Source organism: Anopheles maculipalpis, chromosome 3RL (assembly GCF_943734695.1).
Source record: "Anopheles maculipalpis chromosome 3RL, idAnoMacuDA_375_x, whole genome shotgun sequence".
Classification (NCBI taxonomy): Eukaryota; Metazoa; Arthropoda; class Insecta; order Diptera; family Culicidae; genus Anopheles; species Anopheles maculipalpis.
In genome coordinates this window covers 7,116,765-7,133,492 of record NC_064872.1, presented here as the reverse complement: position 1 = coordinate 7,133,492, position 16,728 = coordinate 7,116,765, and the positions used below count along the sequence as shown (strand labels likewise).

The 16,728-nt window shown below is 42.9% G+C and overlaps 2 protein-coding genes across 2 annotated transcripts in view; one reads left to right on the top strand and one right to left on the bottom strand.

The window, feature by feature from the left end:
• Positions 1 to 16,728, bottom strand: part of LOC126564560 (probable cytochrome P450 6a14) — a 282,624-nt gene that overhangs the window by 59,972 nt on the left and 205,924 nt on the right. The gene's annotated exons all lie outside the window — the stretch shown is intronic.
• On the top strand, positions 6,147 to 16,627 carry LOC126565034 (ras-related protein Rap-1b). The gene is made up of 5 exons (XM_050222174.1): positions 6,147 to 6,257; positions 12,861 to 12,997; positions 13,117 to 13,275; positions 15,028 to 15,370; positions 16,379 to 16,627. Exons 1-5 carry the CDS (start codon positions 6,152 to 6,154, stop codon positions 16,615 to 16,617), a joined length of 984 nt encoding a protein of 327 aa, XP_050078131.1. The 5' UTR covers positions 6,147 to 6,151; the 3' UTR covers positions 16,618 to 16,627.

The window sequence follows — 16,728 nt, the reverse complement described above, 5'->3', positions numbered from 1 at the left end:
GCAATAAACTACTGGAATGAAGTAAATGCGAAGAAAAGCATCAATAAAAACACGTACGCACATTTCGTACGAGTCATATGGTGTGCCTTGGTGGTCTGACCTTGAAAATATTGCGTTTATGATCGAGGTAGAGAAAAGAAGACACTGTTTGGAGATCGATTATCGTTTGTTGGAGAGATAGAAATAGAACGCCCCGGCAATGTTCTCGTCTTACGATGCAATGTTCATCATAAGCATTAGGGAGGACATCGATGGTAATGAAGATGAAAGATATTTTTAAAATCACGTCAGTATACCAGAATTCTTTCTAAGTAGATTTATTTTTACTAAGCGCAGTAATTATTTTCCGATTCTTACTTCAGAAGATCAATTTTATTAGAACCGGATGCCGAATCCCATGCGAAGAAATAAATAAAACCTAAAATAGTAAAACAGGATTTCTACATGATCCTGTGTAATACATGATTTGTGGTAAAAAAGTATAGAAAGGCTAAGAAGCAGCCAGAAAAAAAGAATGTTAATTATTTAGCTGCTTAAGAGCACCATCGGATAAAAATTGCATCAATAGTTGTACTTTGAAGCTCCTCCTGGATGAAACGATCCTTGGCAAAACCTTTACGCTGTTTAAGGCGTGAATGGAGCCAACGACGTGGTATCTGCAGGGTCTTAGTTTCCCTTGATCTGTTGTTTACCTGAAGCTGAAACTGCCAGTCTGGAAGTTCTCAGCCATTCTGAGATCTTCATCCACAATGCAAATTGGTGCAACAACTTGTTGAGGTTGTAGTTCTGGGAAATGATATCGGTCTTGTCGTGATAGGAACCCCCATTCTCTAAAGAACTCTATAGAATTCGTAAAATTATTCATCCTGGATTCTCCAGCTTCTCTCAATGCAAACAATATCTACCCTGAAAGATGCAAATATTTTAATCAGCTTAATAACAATTGCAGGACTGCCTATAAGGCCACCAAGATGTATATTCTCAGAATTCCTCAACTGTTTCCATTCCAGTTTTCTTCCGAGAACTGAAACACAAGCACTTCAGAGCTATTCGTTTCCCACGAAATAAGCATTTCCTCTGGACGGGAGCATCATATCATATCCTCCTTCCACTGTCACTATCAATGCCTGTGGGCAACGACTTTTCCCACGACCATTACCAAGGGTGCCAGTCACCAAATGGGTATAGGAAAGCAAAAGGAGAAGAACAAACAAATCGACCCCCTGCTTGTGTGGGTGTGTGTCTATATCGCATCATCATTTCCTTATCGGAAAGCTGCTCACAAAAGCGAATTCCATTCATCACGAACCACAACAGTGTACCGGAGAACAATAAACCGGTTTACCGGGTTGGTTTCTCTTGTTTCTCTGTATCCTGACACGCCTGGGGATGCTATTTACGACCTGATTTTCGTCGTAAACATATTCTACTGCCAGTCAGGACCGAGCCACCATTTCCCACAAACACCTTTCGCATGCAGACTGAAACAAAAAGCATACGGCAACCATCGATCACCATCGCTGGGTTTTGTGTGATAAGCGAAATATTGGGAGCTGTGATTTCCGTGACCTTCACCACGGAAACCTTGGGACCTATGGCAACTCCAGAACATTCCTATGTCTATCAGTTTTTCCCTCTGTTCCACTCCTATTTTAGTGCATTCGGGGTGATAATAATAATGAAAATATCGTCAAGTAGCCAGCATACTAGGCAGAGAAGGGTAGATAGGCAGCCAGGAAAGCGCGTAAACTAGCTTTCCCGGGTTGCGGTTCATTGCAATCATAAATCATGCTTCACCAGCTGCCTGATGTTGAGCGTGTCTGAAGTACTCTGGAGGAGAGGGTTATTTTTAACCTTTCCACTGATTCGATACGTGTTGCTAACATGGTCCACACCGTTAGATACGCGGTAGATAATTGGAGTTTGCCTCGGAAGCATATCTGAGCAAGTTACCGGGCCCGGTGAAGATGAACTCCAAGTCGCGCAGAACGTTGGGATGAGTACCCCACAAAGATAACCTCAATAGATAATCGTTAGTGTACTGCTTACTGCCTAGGAGGCGTGATTGCTCCCATGAATTCTACGGTTCGGTTGAATTATTATGTGCAGAAACGGTGTGACACCTGTTGTACCGTACAGAGAGCGCGCGAGAGAGGGAGACGATTAAGATTAATTTGCATAAATTGTTCACCGATCGACACCACATACAGATCCTTGCCGACATGTTGACGGCACTAAAGTCTGTGACCCTCGGAGCAAAGCAAAGCTGAAATGCTAACTCACCCCGACAGCTGCCAAATCGGGCGTGAATCGGAAACAAAAGAGTGGCGAGAAGAAGGGTACAGTCCTAGAAACGGGACGCCTCGACCACTAATCTGACAGAATTCGCCATCGTCACCGCAAATATTTCTATCTGTTCCGCATCATCTCCGACGTCACAATAAATGGTGGAGCGTGGTGGCACGCAACCGATTAATTAGAAAGTTGATGGCTTTTCGATTCCCGGGCCTGTTTGCACGTCCGATTAGGTTTGAGGTTATAAATATTTCTTTGTGCGGCTTGTTCCTGGTACGATTTTCTCGCGACACTCGGGTTGTCTATCATATCATGTTCTGCAGAGGCAAACCGGGGCAAACCCCATAGCGTTTGCACATCGCGGACACGTAATCATGATTTTGCTTCACAAAGTATCGCGTTTTATCGTCGTCGATGTTGGAATCTCCACTGCGTAGAAGTTTCTAATGGTGAAATAATAAGCAAAAATTACGCCATAATGTCTTTAAAAGTGATCGGCAAAGTTGCTCGCTCGATACATAACTTCGTTCCTTGCTTGTGCCTCCCAGCAGTCCTCTTGATTCTCTAACCCGGGCAAAGGGCTTTCCTTCGCTTCGGAAAACAAGCTGAAACGCTTCGTCAAACAATAATGAAGCTCCACCTCTTAGCTGGGAGTCCTTCGACCTGAAGAAGTGTGTGATGTGTGAGTAATTTCCACAAACATGATTACCGCGTTTTTCTATTGCGACGTAAAATAAATGTCCGAGGTAAACTTCCCAGGTTCTCGCCGGCAATCAACAGGTAACACCGAGTATCCCGAGTGTTATTGTGTGCACAGAATAATTGGCACACTGTAACTACAATCCATCGTGTTTGCCGCTGTTTGCTGTCGGTGTGTGCTGCCCGACACCGACAACGCGGATCCGGGTGGGGTGGAAAACTGTTCGACACAAGCGAGCCAGGTGCACTCCATCGCACCGCATTACGCCTCGACCCGATCAAAGCGCGGTGAAGCGTGTAATAGCACGAGGTGGCTTAGAATGTGCACGCCACGCTACCAAGACGCGTATCGATCTCTTACCTTTTGTGGATGGAAAGGTGGTGGTGAACTTTCTTCGATCCAACCGGGGAAAATCCGGATCAAAACAGAGCGCAAGAAAACATTTCAACATTTGCAGACTGTGAATTGACAGCGAGAGAGGAGTGCTATTGCGAGTGAGAGAACGAATGAGAGAATTTGATCGGAAATTTCCAAAGAGAGCCGATCAAGTGTGCGGTGCACTATGGAGACGCCTGGTGTTTTTCGTTTGCTGAAGTGGGAGGAGATGAGCGGGTTTTTTTTATTAGAAAATTATAATTATACCCTACAATTAAGATACTATAGGATGACATAGAAGAAACATAAGTTTATATAACTTTTTCGCTATCCGATTTAAAACAGTTTCGATGTTGAGACAGCGGTTACTTCGGAACCATCCTCTCGCTTCTAGGATTTACTGTACTGATTTTTGTAATTTTGGTCAAGGAATCAAGGAAGCTTTTAAGCCAAGTTTTCATAAAGTTGTAGAGCCAACGTAGAAGAAACAATTTTTGACTATTTTTGATTTCGAATGTATCCCGTTGGACAAATTATCACCACATTATATGTACATGTCTCGCTAAAGTATTGGGCGCCTCCACCAACATTTGTCCTCTCGTGGAAATTAATACAAGTTCTTCACTTAGATATAGCTGGATTTGAATCATTGTTTTATCGAAGTTACTTATAATAATAAAGCATAAAACTCTGATAAATTCTTCAATAAATAAAGTTGAAAATATCAATAAAGTATTAAAGAAAAAATATATACAGAAAAATAAAGAAATACAATCAAAAAAATTATAGAAAATCAAAGTGCCATCTTACCATCGGGTCGACCACTTCTTAATACCACTAAGTTGGACGATCAGTTCTCATTCATAAAAAAATTGCCGAATGAAGTTATTGTTTGGACAAGAAGTTTTTTGTGTCAAGATTTAACCCCGGATATTCTATCCTAATAAAAAACCCTTTTTTTCTAATGCTAAACCATTTCATTTTCCCATAGTTCATAATACCAGCTACCCGTGAGTTAATCACCCAAAGCACTCTCTCTCCTAGAGAGAATTGTCAATTCTCTCTGTTCCATCCGACCGGTATGTTTACTACCAGGCCCCATCGTAGCATTATAAATACTACTGCCACCGGATACAAACAGCATCAGATCGCAAACGCGATTCAAACGCAATCAACATCAGCTCCTGTACACATACATACACCATCCATCTGTCTTTCCTTGGTTTTTTGGCGCGATTCAGCTTCACTGCAGTTGTCAGTCACGGGGCTAGAACATTGCCGGGAAGTTGTGAACTTAAACTCCGGTTATATCCGGAGTAATTTTCGTATAGTTGTGCATCCATTTTGGTATTGAGTTATTTAAGTAGAAAACATTCATAGCCTAGTAGGTAGAGTACAGCAAGTGCAGTAGTGGAGTTAACATGGTTAGCTGGATTTGTATTACATTTTGATCGATAACCTACTGTGTAGTGGAGTACGCGTTACGCATGGTTAGAAATTACGGACACACGGGTTCGTTTGTGGCATTAGTGCAGTACATAGTATCTGCCAAAACAGAGTGACGTTAATTAACCTTTAACAAGTGTCAAGTGTGCCTCGTGTCGTGTTCTACCGTATTCGTGTAACTGTGTCTTGTAGTGTGTGTATGTGTGTGTCGTCGTACATCATCATCGGGTGTCTTCCGGGCCAAGGTTGTTGTTTGGAAGGCACACCGCTGTTGACTCTGTCTCATCATGGGCTGTGGATAAATCGGTTGCAGCAGTGCATCTCGCTGTTGGTCACCGTCGATCGCAAGTACGGCGTTTTTGAGGGCAAGCGCTAATGCACCTACGCACTAGCGAGATTGCGTCCGTACTTGAATCTTTTGTCATAGTGAGGGGACTCTGTCGACTACCCGTTCGCTTACCACCATACCATTACCTACCTCCGTCCGTGGACAACAGGCAACAGTAATCGGACGGCGAAAGTAAATATAATCGTGCACGGAGCAGCACGGTGTTTGTACATTCGGACAGCAGTGTGTGGAAAATAAATAGAATCTGAGCATATCGTGGAGCTGGGGCAAACCAGATGTCCTGGGAGGTTGTGGAACAAAGCACGAGCGACTGAAACGATTGGAAAATCGGTCCTCGATACAAATGAATCCGGATCGGATGGCAGGGCGAAACACAACTCCTACACTCGTGCAGCGCAAACAGCAAGCAAGTTTACACGCTTGATTGGATAAAAATTGTTTAGTGATAATTGAAATTTACCTCCACAAACACACGCGTTCAATAAAAATAGCATCGGCAAACTGCCGGAAATCCTCCGTCAGTTGATGATCGGCCTGCCAAAGAAAGAAGTCCCGATAGGTTTCCTGTATTTACACAATAAAACCCCCCTCTGCTCCGTATCCGAAGAAACGTGATCTCAGGAAAATCGTTAATCACCATGGAAAAGAAGCAACTTTGTTTTTCTTCCTGCCCCGAACGAGTAAGTGAAAATTGATTCCACGCGGCACGGGTGAGAGAACGGTGGCGAGAAGTAAGGGCGCATACATAATTAGTGTGTCGAACTTTCTTCCAAAAAGTGCGTCGTGTTGTGTCTGGTGCTCCCTATACTTAACGTGCCACGAGCACGCACGGCGAGCCTTCATTATGGGTGATTCTGTGGGGTGTAGTCAATGCCAGGTGACATCATCAGCTCAATTGCTATCGTGCAGCAATTAAGCCACGACTGCTGCTTGTAATCGTTTGCAAGGGACACACACACACACACAAACACATACCGGAGATCAGCATGAACACTACCTCACCGAAATCGTCACTGGCCAAGCTGGGTCTGCATCCGAAAGCGAAACCATTCCGCGTGATGGTTCTCGGACAGAGTGGCGTCGGCAAGACAGGTAAGCCGGTGCTGGGAGCTTAATTTATGAATGGTTCGATTCTTCACTTGATTTACGATCGAGGGGCGTGGATCGATTAGGTTTACCCTGATAGCGTATACAAATAGATCTTCCATGTTTTTTGCACGATTAGGTATAATTTATAGATAAACGAAGGGATCGGCGTAAACAGAGTACTCTGCTGGATTGCTCTGACGAGATTGCACTTTAAGAGCACAGAAAAAAAAACCTTCTGGGGGAGAGCATTAGTATTGCTCTAAAAATACTTGCAAGAAAGGTCAAGCGCGTTTCTTACTTTTAAGTGCAACAATGTTGACAGTGATTGGCCCTGATCGTCCAACTGTCGTATGCGAATTGTTGATTTAGAATTATCTGATACAGATATCATTTTATCGATAAATTATTGTGATGGTTGATGGCTTCATTCGTATATTTGAGCATTGAACGATTCATAATGTGATAAGACTGTAACTTCCTGTATTCTTTTGTTCAGGAAAGGCACTTACTAGTGAGATTTATATGCAGTACAAGGAGCCTCCCAAAAGTATCACAAGTGTGGCAAAGTAGTGTCGTCTTCTTGTAGATCTCAAGCATACGAACATTAACGTGCCCCGGTTCCTCCAGATCACGAATTTCTGGATCAATTTGAGGGGTAGAGCATATCAAAATAATTTCTTGGCCAGCATCGCTGATGCATTGTTATAACAGGCGAGACTGAAAATAGAATCATATATGGCAAAAATCCCAACCATCTTTGTCCTGTGAGGGAGTAAATGTGTTTTTGTGAACTTGTAAACTTAAAAACCAAAAAAGTTGCATTTTTATGCACCGGAAAATGTATTTTTGTTATGCTTTGGAAATTTTTTGTTAGTAAATTATCTATAAATTAAATAAATTAATCTATTAGAAAGCCATTATAAAATCCAATAAAACATTACATTAGAGAAATATTTACTCCGGCAATAGCATAAGTGACGCGTTACCCTTTTTTTGTTTCCATATGTCTCCATTACAGCTCCATTAAAAAGCTCCATTAATATTACCGCTGATGTGCCATATAAATTAAAGTGCATGTATATGTCCCCCCTCCTTACGGTTTGCCTTCCTCGCCGAAAGCATTGGACCAAACGGGCGACACCGTTTTTTTTTTGTACCACGCTTGACATATAAATGCGAGTTTTCCACCACTTCAAACTCCCCTCGGGACGCCACTCCGGATGATGGGCAGCAGAAAGTGAAACCACACGCATGACAGAATCGAAAGTGAAACCGAAACTGATGGATGGCAGCGGTAGTAGTAAATATTCCTTTTTTGTTGTAAAAAAAAGAAAACTCCCCAGGACCGCATGATACCGCTACGGAAGGCTTAACGGAAGCTTTAGAGGGTTTTCCAAGAGATCGTTGACAAAACTGAACCACACGACGTAGTGGTTGCGTAGACGCATCGGATTACCATGGGCTGGGATGGAAGCCGGGAGTCTAGGGATCGTGGCAAGATGGGCAAAAGATTGATGATGGTAGTGTAAAATATAATCCTTATTTCGTCGAGCCGGAAATTAGGTCATCTTAGGATTCGGATCTCTGATGGCGACCGATCTTATCTATCGCAATCAGGCGAGTGAAAGGATGGGAAGGAATTAAAAAAAAACCATTGCACAAAAGTCCTTTGTCCAATTATCCTTACGCGTGGAAGTGTGGATCATGTTCTTTGTGCAAGAGGCAAGAAAGTACACCGGTATCTTCCCCCGTTGGGGGACACAAAACGAGAGGGTGAAAAGCTTCAAACCTTCCAGGAACTTCACATAGCATTCGCAAAGTTCATTCGCCTTAAAGCTTAAAGTTTTGCGCCTGATATCTACAACGAACCAGCTCACCAGCTCACGTCAAAACGCGCGTTGAAGGCAAACAACGGAGTCGCGTACCGTACCGATCAAGGGAAAATCTGTCGGGACACGATGAAAGAGAACTCAATTAAGGGTTCGTTTGTCTGGAGGCAAGGCAGGCAAATGGTAGGCAAAAGGCAGCCTAAGCGTCGTTTTGTCAAGGATCCATGGTTGCTGAAAGCGGGAACGCGTCGCGTAAGATGGATATTTGCCCTGACCAACCATCAAGCCTGCGGGAGGTGTTTGTGTATAGTGGGCGAGATTTTGTGTTGGCAAGAAAATGCGCAGTTTTGCGCGATGTCAAAGACCATCCACTTCTTTTTGAACCAGCCAGTAACGGCATGGTGCCAGCGGATGTGGGTGTGAGAATCAAATATGATTTGTCAACAGAGGCTGGTGTGGCAGGGCGTGAACAACATGCCTAAAAACATCAATTGAAGTTCGAATTGTTCCTACAATTGTTTTGTGGTGGCAAACAATTTTACGAGTTCCAGAAGTGCTGAATTCGAGGAATTTTCTAAATTCAATTATAAGATCAAACATGAGGACACACGGGACAATACCGTTTTTGGAAAAAAAAAATCATAAGAAATTGATGTTGTGGGGAAAGTGTTTTTTAATAGAGAGTTGTTGCTACGGAGGGCCCATTATGAGTGCCACGCGTACTAGTAAACCAGTAATAGGCCTTCATCTGTCATTTATAAATAAACACACTTCTCGTGATCAAAGAGAGAGAGAGCACAATTTTCACATTTCTAGTTTCTAGAAGCAGTGATCATTCACTTGATGCAAAGCAGATGCAGTAAATTGCATAGGGATAGGTGTGTGTGGCCCTTTACACGATGCACGTGATAGAAATTACGCCCACCGACCCGCTCTCTGGAACCCACGGCGATTTTGGATGTGTTCCGGTGTTCAATGTTGACCTAGTTTACATTTTTTAGCACTCTTAGTGTACCTGCCACTCCGCGTGTGTAAGAGGATCAATTTCTGGCATGTGGCAGGAAATCCGAAACATCCCGCTCACTGGTGGGTGACACATATGTGTATCACCCGATGGCTTCTTCCTCCGGAAAAGCAACTGTCAGAGCCCGGTCGCAGCTATCGGGCTGCGACCGAAATCTCGATGGCACTGATTGAGAAATTAGAGTCAACCACTCATCATGCGGGAGTTACCCTTCCTGCTTCTTCGCCCACCTCGTCGAAATGACGTCTGAATGACCCACGAATGGGAAGTTATCAATTGAAGCGCATCATTCCAGTCGATGCCTATTTCACTCCTTCTCTTCTTCTCTCCAGCCGATACATCGAACCGGCATTGGTTGGGTTTGAAATTTCATCCATCAATGTCAGGCTACTGGTAGGCTTACGCGAGTTGGGTAAAGCCTTTTTTTGTTTTCTGTCCGTTTATCGATGTTGTTCCCTATTTTCAATCACATTTGCACTCGTTGGCACACTCGACAAGCGTCATTTTAAGGCAGATTTAGAAGAGCTTAGCAAATTTTTTCCCTCTCAAAAGTCTCACTTGGCACTGATCGAAATAGGTTTTTTTTTTCGTACACAACTTGTGGCCATCGTTACTCTTTCCAGTTCCAGCTTCCAGGTTACAGCAATTCCGATTATTCGTGACACGGGGGTAATCTTTACGCCCTCCACAGTATGGTTGCGAAAGCAGTGTGGGAAAGCGATGAAATACTAGACGCTAGAACACAGTAGCGGCACACGGTTATGGCTTCCCAGCTCACCACAGCAAGACGGAGACGATGTGGGTTCTGGATCCAGTTTCCCGACCCTGGTTGGGTGTCTTCTTTCGTCAACCGACCGCCTTTGATTATGATAAATGAATCGCACGGTTGTCATCGTGGGAAGCGTGCTGCTATTTTTGCAAATCGGAACCAGACGAGATAAGAACAGTGTTCGAACAGTGTTTTTGTAAGGCAATTTATCAATCAGTGGTGATTTTTTTGTTGTATAAAAATTAAATCTGTTTGAACTGGGAACTGATGTCGAAGTGATTGGATAAATATTTGAGCTTTTGAATGAAAAGATATAGGTATAGGGTTGAAAAGGATTTTACCTGAGTATTATATAACTCAAGCCTTCCTCGAGAATTAATAACTTAGAGGAAATCTTACATCCTTCGATATTCTTAATTTAAAAATGGACTTAAAGAGTCGAAGGTGATCAATAAACAGATTAAACATACAAGCACAGCTTGTAAAATATGTAAACATTCAACAAGTTCTCCGTTTACGACTAATAAGGGATTGATTTAGCGAGGCTTTAGGAACAAATGTTTTAAAAACTAGAACACCTTCAAACCTTTCCGCTAGTTGGTCAATTGATAGCCTCAATCGCTTACCAGCTAAAAACCTTATTAAAACCATTCAAGCAGCTAATTACAAATCGTTCTACTGCGATGTTTTGATTACCTTTTGGACAAAATTTTCTTCCCTTCTCTTCCCACATTCCTTGGTCCGGTTGGAAAATGGTTTCGACTATCTTAGCAAAAGACAATTTCTTGCTCTTTAATTTCTGTGACGTATCCTGGTAGCGATCTACCAATAAGTCCAAACTTTCTCTAGCCACTTGGCTGGCACTGGGTGACGCCATTTCCCAGTCGTCATCTGCTTTCTAATTGCTTACGATTCGATAGCGCTTAGCACCGGCTAAGGGAAAAACTGTTGTGTAGAGTAGTGTGGGTGTGCTGCTGCTGCCGTTAACAATTTTTCTTGAATCGTTGAATTATTAGACAACTTTTCTCAATTACTTTACCGTAGACCGGGGCCTGTGAGGATGCCGGGTGATTATTGCTAGGTGAGAGTTGTTCGTTCATAGATCCACACTGATGAATGAATCTTCATTTTTTGTAAAAAAGTGAACAAAAAGTCCTTACATCCTATCGATATGTTGTGTGCTGTAATTGAATAGAAGAAGCTTTTCGTTATTGTCACAAAGTTACCGTCGATGAGAAAAGTCAGTAATGCGTACATATTAATTTCCTGTCAATGCTTTCCCTTGCTTTGGTTGGCGTTCAACCTAACTTACCTGGCACCATTGTTACCGTTGACAACGTGATACGAATCGATGGGGACAATCAGGAATAAACACACACGCTTTCACCTCACACGAACGACACGTGTTGCATGACTTAGCGGAGCTTTTGCGCCTCGTATTCCGCGCTTTACAGTTAATTGTAAACATGCAAAAAAAAAAAAAAGACTAGGAAAACACACACCAAAACAATTGTATAGAAAACAAAATGGAAACAAAAACAAGCTACAGGTAAATGGAAGGTGGTGTAGAAATCGATTACAAAAATAAATTGAACTCCCAGGTGGGCCTTCAGGAAGCCACCGGTGAGAGATTGATTTTGCTTCCTTTGGCATCTGTCGATTGGGAGGATTGGACTCGATTGGACTCTGGTTTTTTTTTTTTTTGTTATCCACAGGATGTTTTCTTGCTTTCGTTATCACAACTATCCATTGTGATGGGTTTCGATGACTTAAGGATGATTTACAAAGTAACTTTTCGCATGCAAACATCGATAGCAACAGGAAAAGAGATTTAAAAACTTTGAAGAGAGCGAGAAAATGCCGCCTCACAGCAATGAAGAACACCTGTTGATTGTTCAGATTTCTTCTGGTCAGATTTGCCTTTAGGCAGCGTTGAAGAAGGTTCCGTTTAAAGCGTTAAGTTGTTCGCAGGCGGGAGCAAATTCGCTCATTAGGCTACCGGCAGATGTCCCTTAATTTTATATTCTTAGAATTTAACCATTACCGTAAAATTGTGGGGGAAGTCTATCTGAGAAAATGGGCAAAGATTGAGAATTAATTAATTACTTTGTGATTGCCAATCCAACTGATACTGTTTTGCAATTAAGACATGAATATAATAAACAAGATGTTGTGTAGATTCTGATATTCATTCTTGAAACTGGGCGGCCAATTCCTCAAATTTGTCGATACAAAGCATTCGTCGTGACGGATGTAGCTGGGCCTGTAAAGGCCATTTATAGTCCTAATTTTGAAATATGCCACTGAGATATGGCTTCTGCTAAAGCCTGATAAACTCAATCTCAGTCTCATGTCTGGGATATTGGACTGGAACTAATTAGAACATTTATAGCCCCAATTTCTCTCTAAGACATATCCTTCACATTATCTGTGAAGGCCTGATAGGCTCAATCTGAGACGGAGTAATAACGTTGATGCATCCTTCAAAAAATGCGGCTGCAGATCGCGAATTTTATTTTATTTATAATTAATAATGACGGTATTGTCAGTGCCGTATTGTCAGATCGCGAATTTTATACAGAAAAAAATCTCAACGCTACAGTCGAATCTCGATTCGACCCTAGATTCTAGACCGGCCCGGTGGAAGCATTTCTTATCAACCGAAAATCCTTCTATCAATGTAGTTCTCTCGGCGCAAAATCCTTGTTTAAGGAGCTCTGAATAGTACAAATTGCTTATTTCTGAAGAAAATTTCTTCGACAAAAATTCTCATCCACGATTGGTAGTAACGAGGACTTGCTTCCCCAACATTCAATGCTCCTTTCAATGAAACAAGAATGTCCAAAATGACGTTTTTTTTGCGTTCACGAGAGGTTCCAAAAACAATTGAAATTCCTTTTACATTTTTCATGCTCCATAAACACTTTTCTCTACTGACTGACACATACTCTTACCCTTCCGTTCAAACCTATTCTACTCCACAGCGATGGTAGTACGGTTCATAACGAAACGCTTTATCGGCGAGTACGACCCGAACCTGGAAAAGGTGTACACCTTCAACACGCTGATCGACAACGAGTTCGTCCTGTTCGAAATACTAGACGCAGCAGGCCAGCCAAACGTAAGCCATCCATCTCGCACTTTGCGTGAAGTGAAAATATTGCGTTTCGTTACACTGTACATTGTTGTTGATCGTTCTGGGCGTTTTCGATTCCTTCTCTTTGCCGATTCCAAAAATAGGAAGCCGATTGCCTGACGCTCGAGGCAAACATACGCTGGGCGGAGGCGTTTATCCTGATGTACTCGGTGGCGGACAAGTGCAGCTTCGACGAGTGCAATCGACTGAAGTTTCTTATCAACTACAACAAACGGCGTCGTCGGCTCGGTTCGTACAACAAGGTAAACGAAAAGGGCTTTGATTGTGTGGGCTGGAGTGGAGCTGTGGACTGTGACTGACTGTGTGTATGTGTGTTTGATGTTGGACGGATTGCACTTTGGGGCAATTTTCACCTTCAATTACAAGCGTACTTTCATTCACCTTTTTTCCTTTTGTTAGACCACCTCTTGGCAACTTCAGTGCCTACAATTTTGTATCTTTGGAGCCCTTTTTTGGACGGTCAAAATATCTGCAAGAGTTAGAGTGGACGATGAACTTTTTTTGTTTTGGGTAGGAAATTCCTTTCCGAAGAGTTTCTACTATCACAGTTTTGGCGGGCCCTTTTTCGCTTCCCCAATCCTACTTGTGCAGATTCCATCCACTCTTGGCGCTTATGAAATGTTTGGTTTATTTGATTTTGATTGGCAATTTTACTTTCAGTCTTCAGAAATACCATTCCCGAGAAAAAAGGGCATCGCAGCATCGCAGATAAGTTAAAATCGGAACCAACCGAAATGCTCGCAATCAAAGGTTAAAAGTGAAAATAACGCGCTCAAGAGCTATTGGAAGGAAATAAAGAAAATCTTCCTTCCTTACTTTTGCTGATGTCCACTACCGATAGCAAGAAATCAAAAGAATGAATTTCTTGAGACGATTTCGTACGGACAGTACATAGCATAGAGACGTACCGACATTTTCCTTCAGTGGATTTACACTGATCGCTTTTTATACTTCCACGAAACGGTCGATAGCATTCCGGCAGTCAATTAAATTGTATGGTGATGTGCTAGTTCCTACCAAAGCCGTACCAGTAGACTGCCGAGGATGTGAGCAAATGTTCATCCCAGGACACTGACACCGCATTGTTTTGTTATTGGTTTGTTTTACCAAGAGTGCATTGGCGAAGTGGAACTGATCCGTGTGTGTACTGTAATTTGTTATTGTACGGATTCTGTACCGTGTCTTTTCGATTCTCGAATTTCATTGCCATAAAACATGGATAAAGGCAATTGAAAGGAGAGAGAGAGTTATTTGATTTACAGATTTAAAACCAACATCGTTTTGTCGCTTTCCTTGTGGCCTGGTTTTGGGAGCTGTGAAGTTGCATTGTGGAGTACTTTAACATTATTTGAAAAAATTGGATACTATTCCTGGAATAAGCAGCAGATTCTTCATGAGGAACATGAATTTCAATTGGTTATTGGGTAGTTGCTTGGAGATGAGTGCAAAAAAAGGGAAAATCGCCGAGAAATAGAGAGTACCAATGTAGAAAGGCTTGTTCTGTCAAGACTTTTAGATTCAGGACCTTTCGTTGAGTGATGTTTTACAAAAATCAAATCGCTTAAGACTAACTTATTGTACTCAATACCGTAGAATCTATTCAAGAGCTTGTTCTTCTTTCCAAAGTTTTGTCAGTTAATTGATTTATCAGCTCTGGTATCAGCTCATGCTGATACACAAAATCCAAGAGATGGTCTGATGATCGATCTGGTGTTTGAGGAGATAACGGTCCGGAATCGACGTCCGGACCGTTCTCCCATTATGAGGAATGACTATCCAACTACTTGTTATCAATGCTTGTAATATCAATTGAATTGATATCCGAAATTGTGAGTTTGTCATCTAAACAAAAAATAAACCAAAGAATTAACGTAACAAATGTTGCTAGACTACATTCAAAAATTATTAACAAATACGACATGGCCGTCCTAGACGAAATGAAGTAAAATAATTATTCAACTTTTAACACATATCTTTATTGAAACCACTTCCAGGACCCTCTGTTGGACGTGCCGGTCATACTGGTCGGCAACAAAATCGACCAAACCGGTGACCGCATGGTTAGCACCGAGGATGGTCAACGCCGTGCAAAGGAGATCTCGTGCGCCTGCTTCCACGAGGTATCGGTACGCGAAAGCATCGAGCAGGTGAATGGCGTATTTCGGGACGCGTGCCGTTTCTGGCGCGTGCTATCACGCTACCCGAAGCTAAAGCGTTCCACCAGCGACGTGCACGATCTGCACTCCGAGGTGGAACTCATCCTTAGCCCCGACAGTGTACATCCGTTCTGCAACTGTGATCTCAGCCACGAGAAGCGTCAATCCATCGTCATACTCGGTAGGTTGTGGTGGTTGTGGATGAGAAGATTAAAGGTCACGAAGGCAATATGGCTTCCTGGGGGGCCCATATTTCGGCGTTATATAATAGGTATGATAACGAACAAGTGTAACAAGACGGTTTCACGTGCCGTTTACGAACCGTTTGTGGGCTGTGGTAAGAGTATAATGGGTAAATTGCCTGCGGATGACGATGGCGTGCAGTTGAAGGTTTCGTGCGCTCGGATGTGACCCACTTTCGCGTCGCGAGAGTGGCTAAGAAATTATGCTCACCTTCACTGGTGCGGTGGGAGGTCGTGCCTGTTGATAGGGAAAATTTGGAAGCTTTGTTGATATTAATTTGTGGTACGCTGTTCAACTGCCGCGAGGCTTTCCCCGGCAAACAGCTTGCTGCGGTGGCCACATAAGCGACCGGAGGATTAGATGCTCGTGTTTCACGGTGCGTTGGTAGAGTAGCTGGGAAGCTACTTAAATTTAGACAACCGACAGTAAGCCGATGAGGAAATGCGGAAGAAATTATTCATGCGTTGCTGCGACACAGCCAGCATTTGAGGGACACGTTAGGTTTTGTTTTGTCTTCAAATTAGTGTCGCAATTCTTGGAAGTGCGTCAAGATACATTTGTTTGTACCATTATGGTTGAATGTAGAGCATAATCCCGGAAAGCAAATTCTCATCGTCAGTATTCTGTGCCGAAAAAGTTCCCACGCACACTTCAAGCATGTGTCCGCACGTACGGCAACCCTCCTGCGCTTTCTGATATGATTCTTCTGCGAACTTAAGCCGATTTATTGAATACTCACTCAAAAGGGAAAATCAATTCGCTCCTATGTATGTTTTGTCCCTCTTGTAAATGCTCCTTCTTAAAGTGGTATGATTTTTGTTTGATTGGCTTTTTGGGAACCGTATGACGCACTGACTCCTGCCGTGAATTGTGACGTCTGACATTTGAACTCAAACATTAGCGATAAACAATCTAATGCCTAGCGTACTCTTACATTACTCCGCAGGTCGACATCCGTGGACCGAAGAGGAACCGGACGAAACGGATGAGTCCGAATCGAGTTGCTGTTCGTCCCAGAAGTCTGACATCGATGAACCATTCCGGGGGCGTGCATCGACGGATGGAACGCTACTGTCTAGGCCTCGGAGATGGAGATTTGCACCACCAGGATCACTGATGCCACACGTCGGACGCGTCGAACGTCGTATGAGCATCTCGATGCGGGGTAGCAATGCTAGCTATTGAAAAGCCAACGGTGGACCAATGGTACCATCGAACTTTGAGTGAAGTTGATGAGAATAGGAGAACAAGTAAAACATGCCAACAGCTCTAGATATGCTTTACCGTACTGAGAAA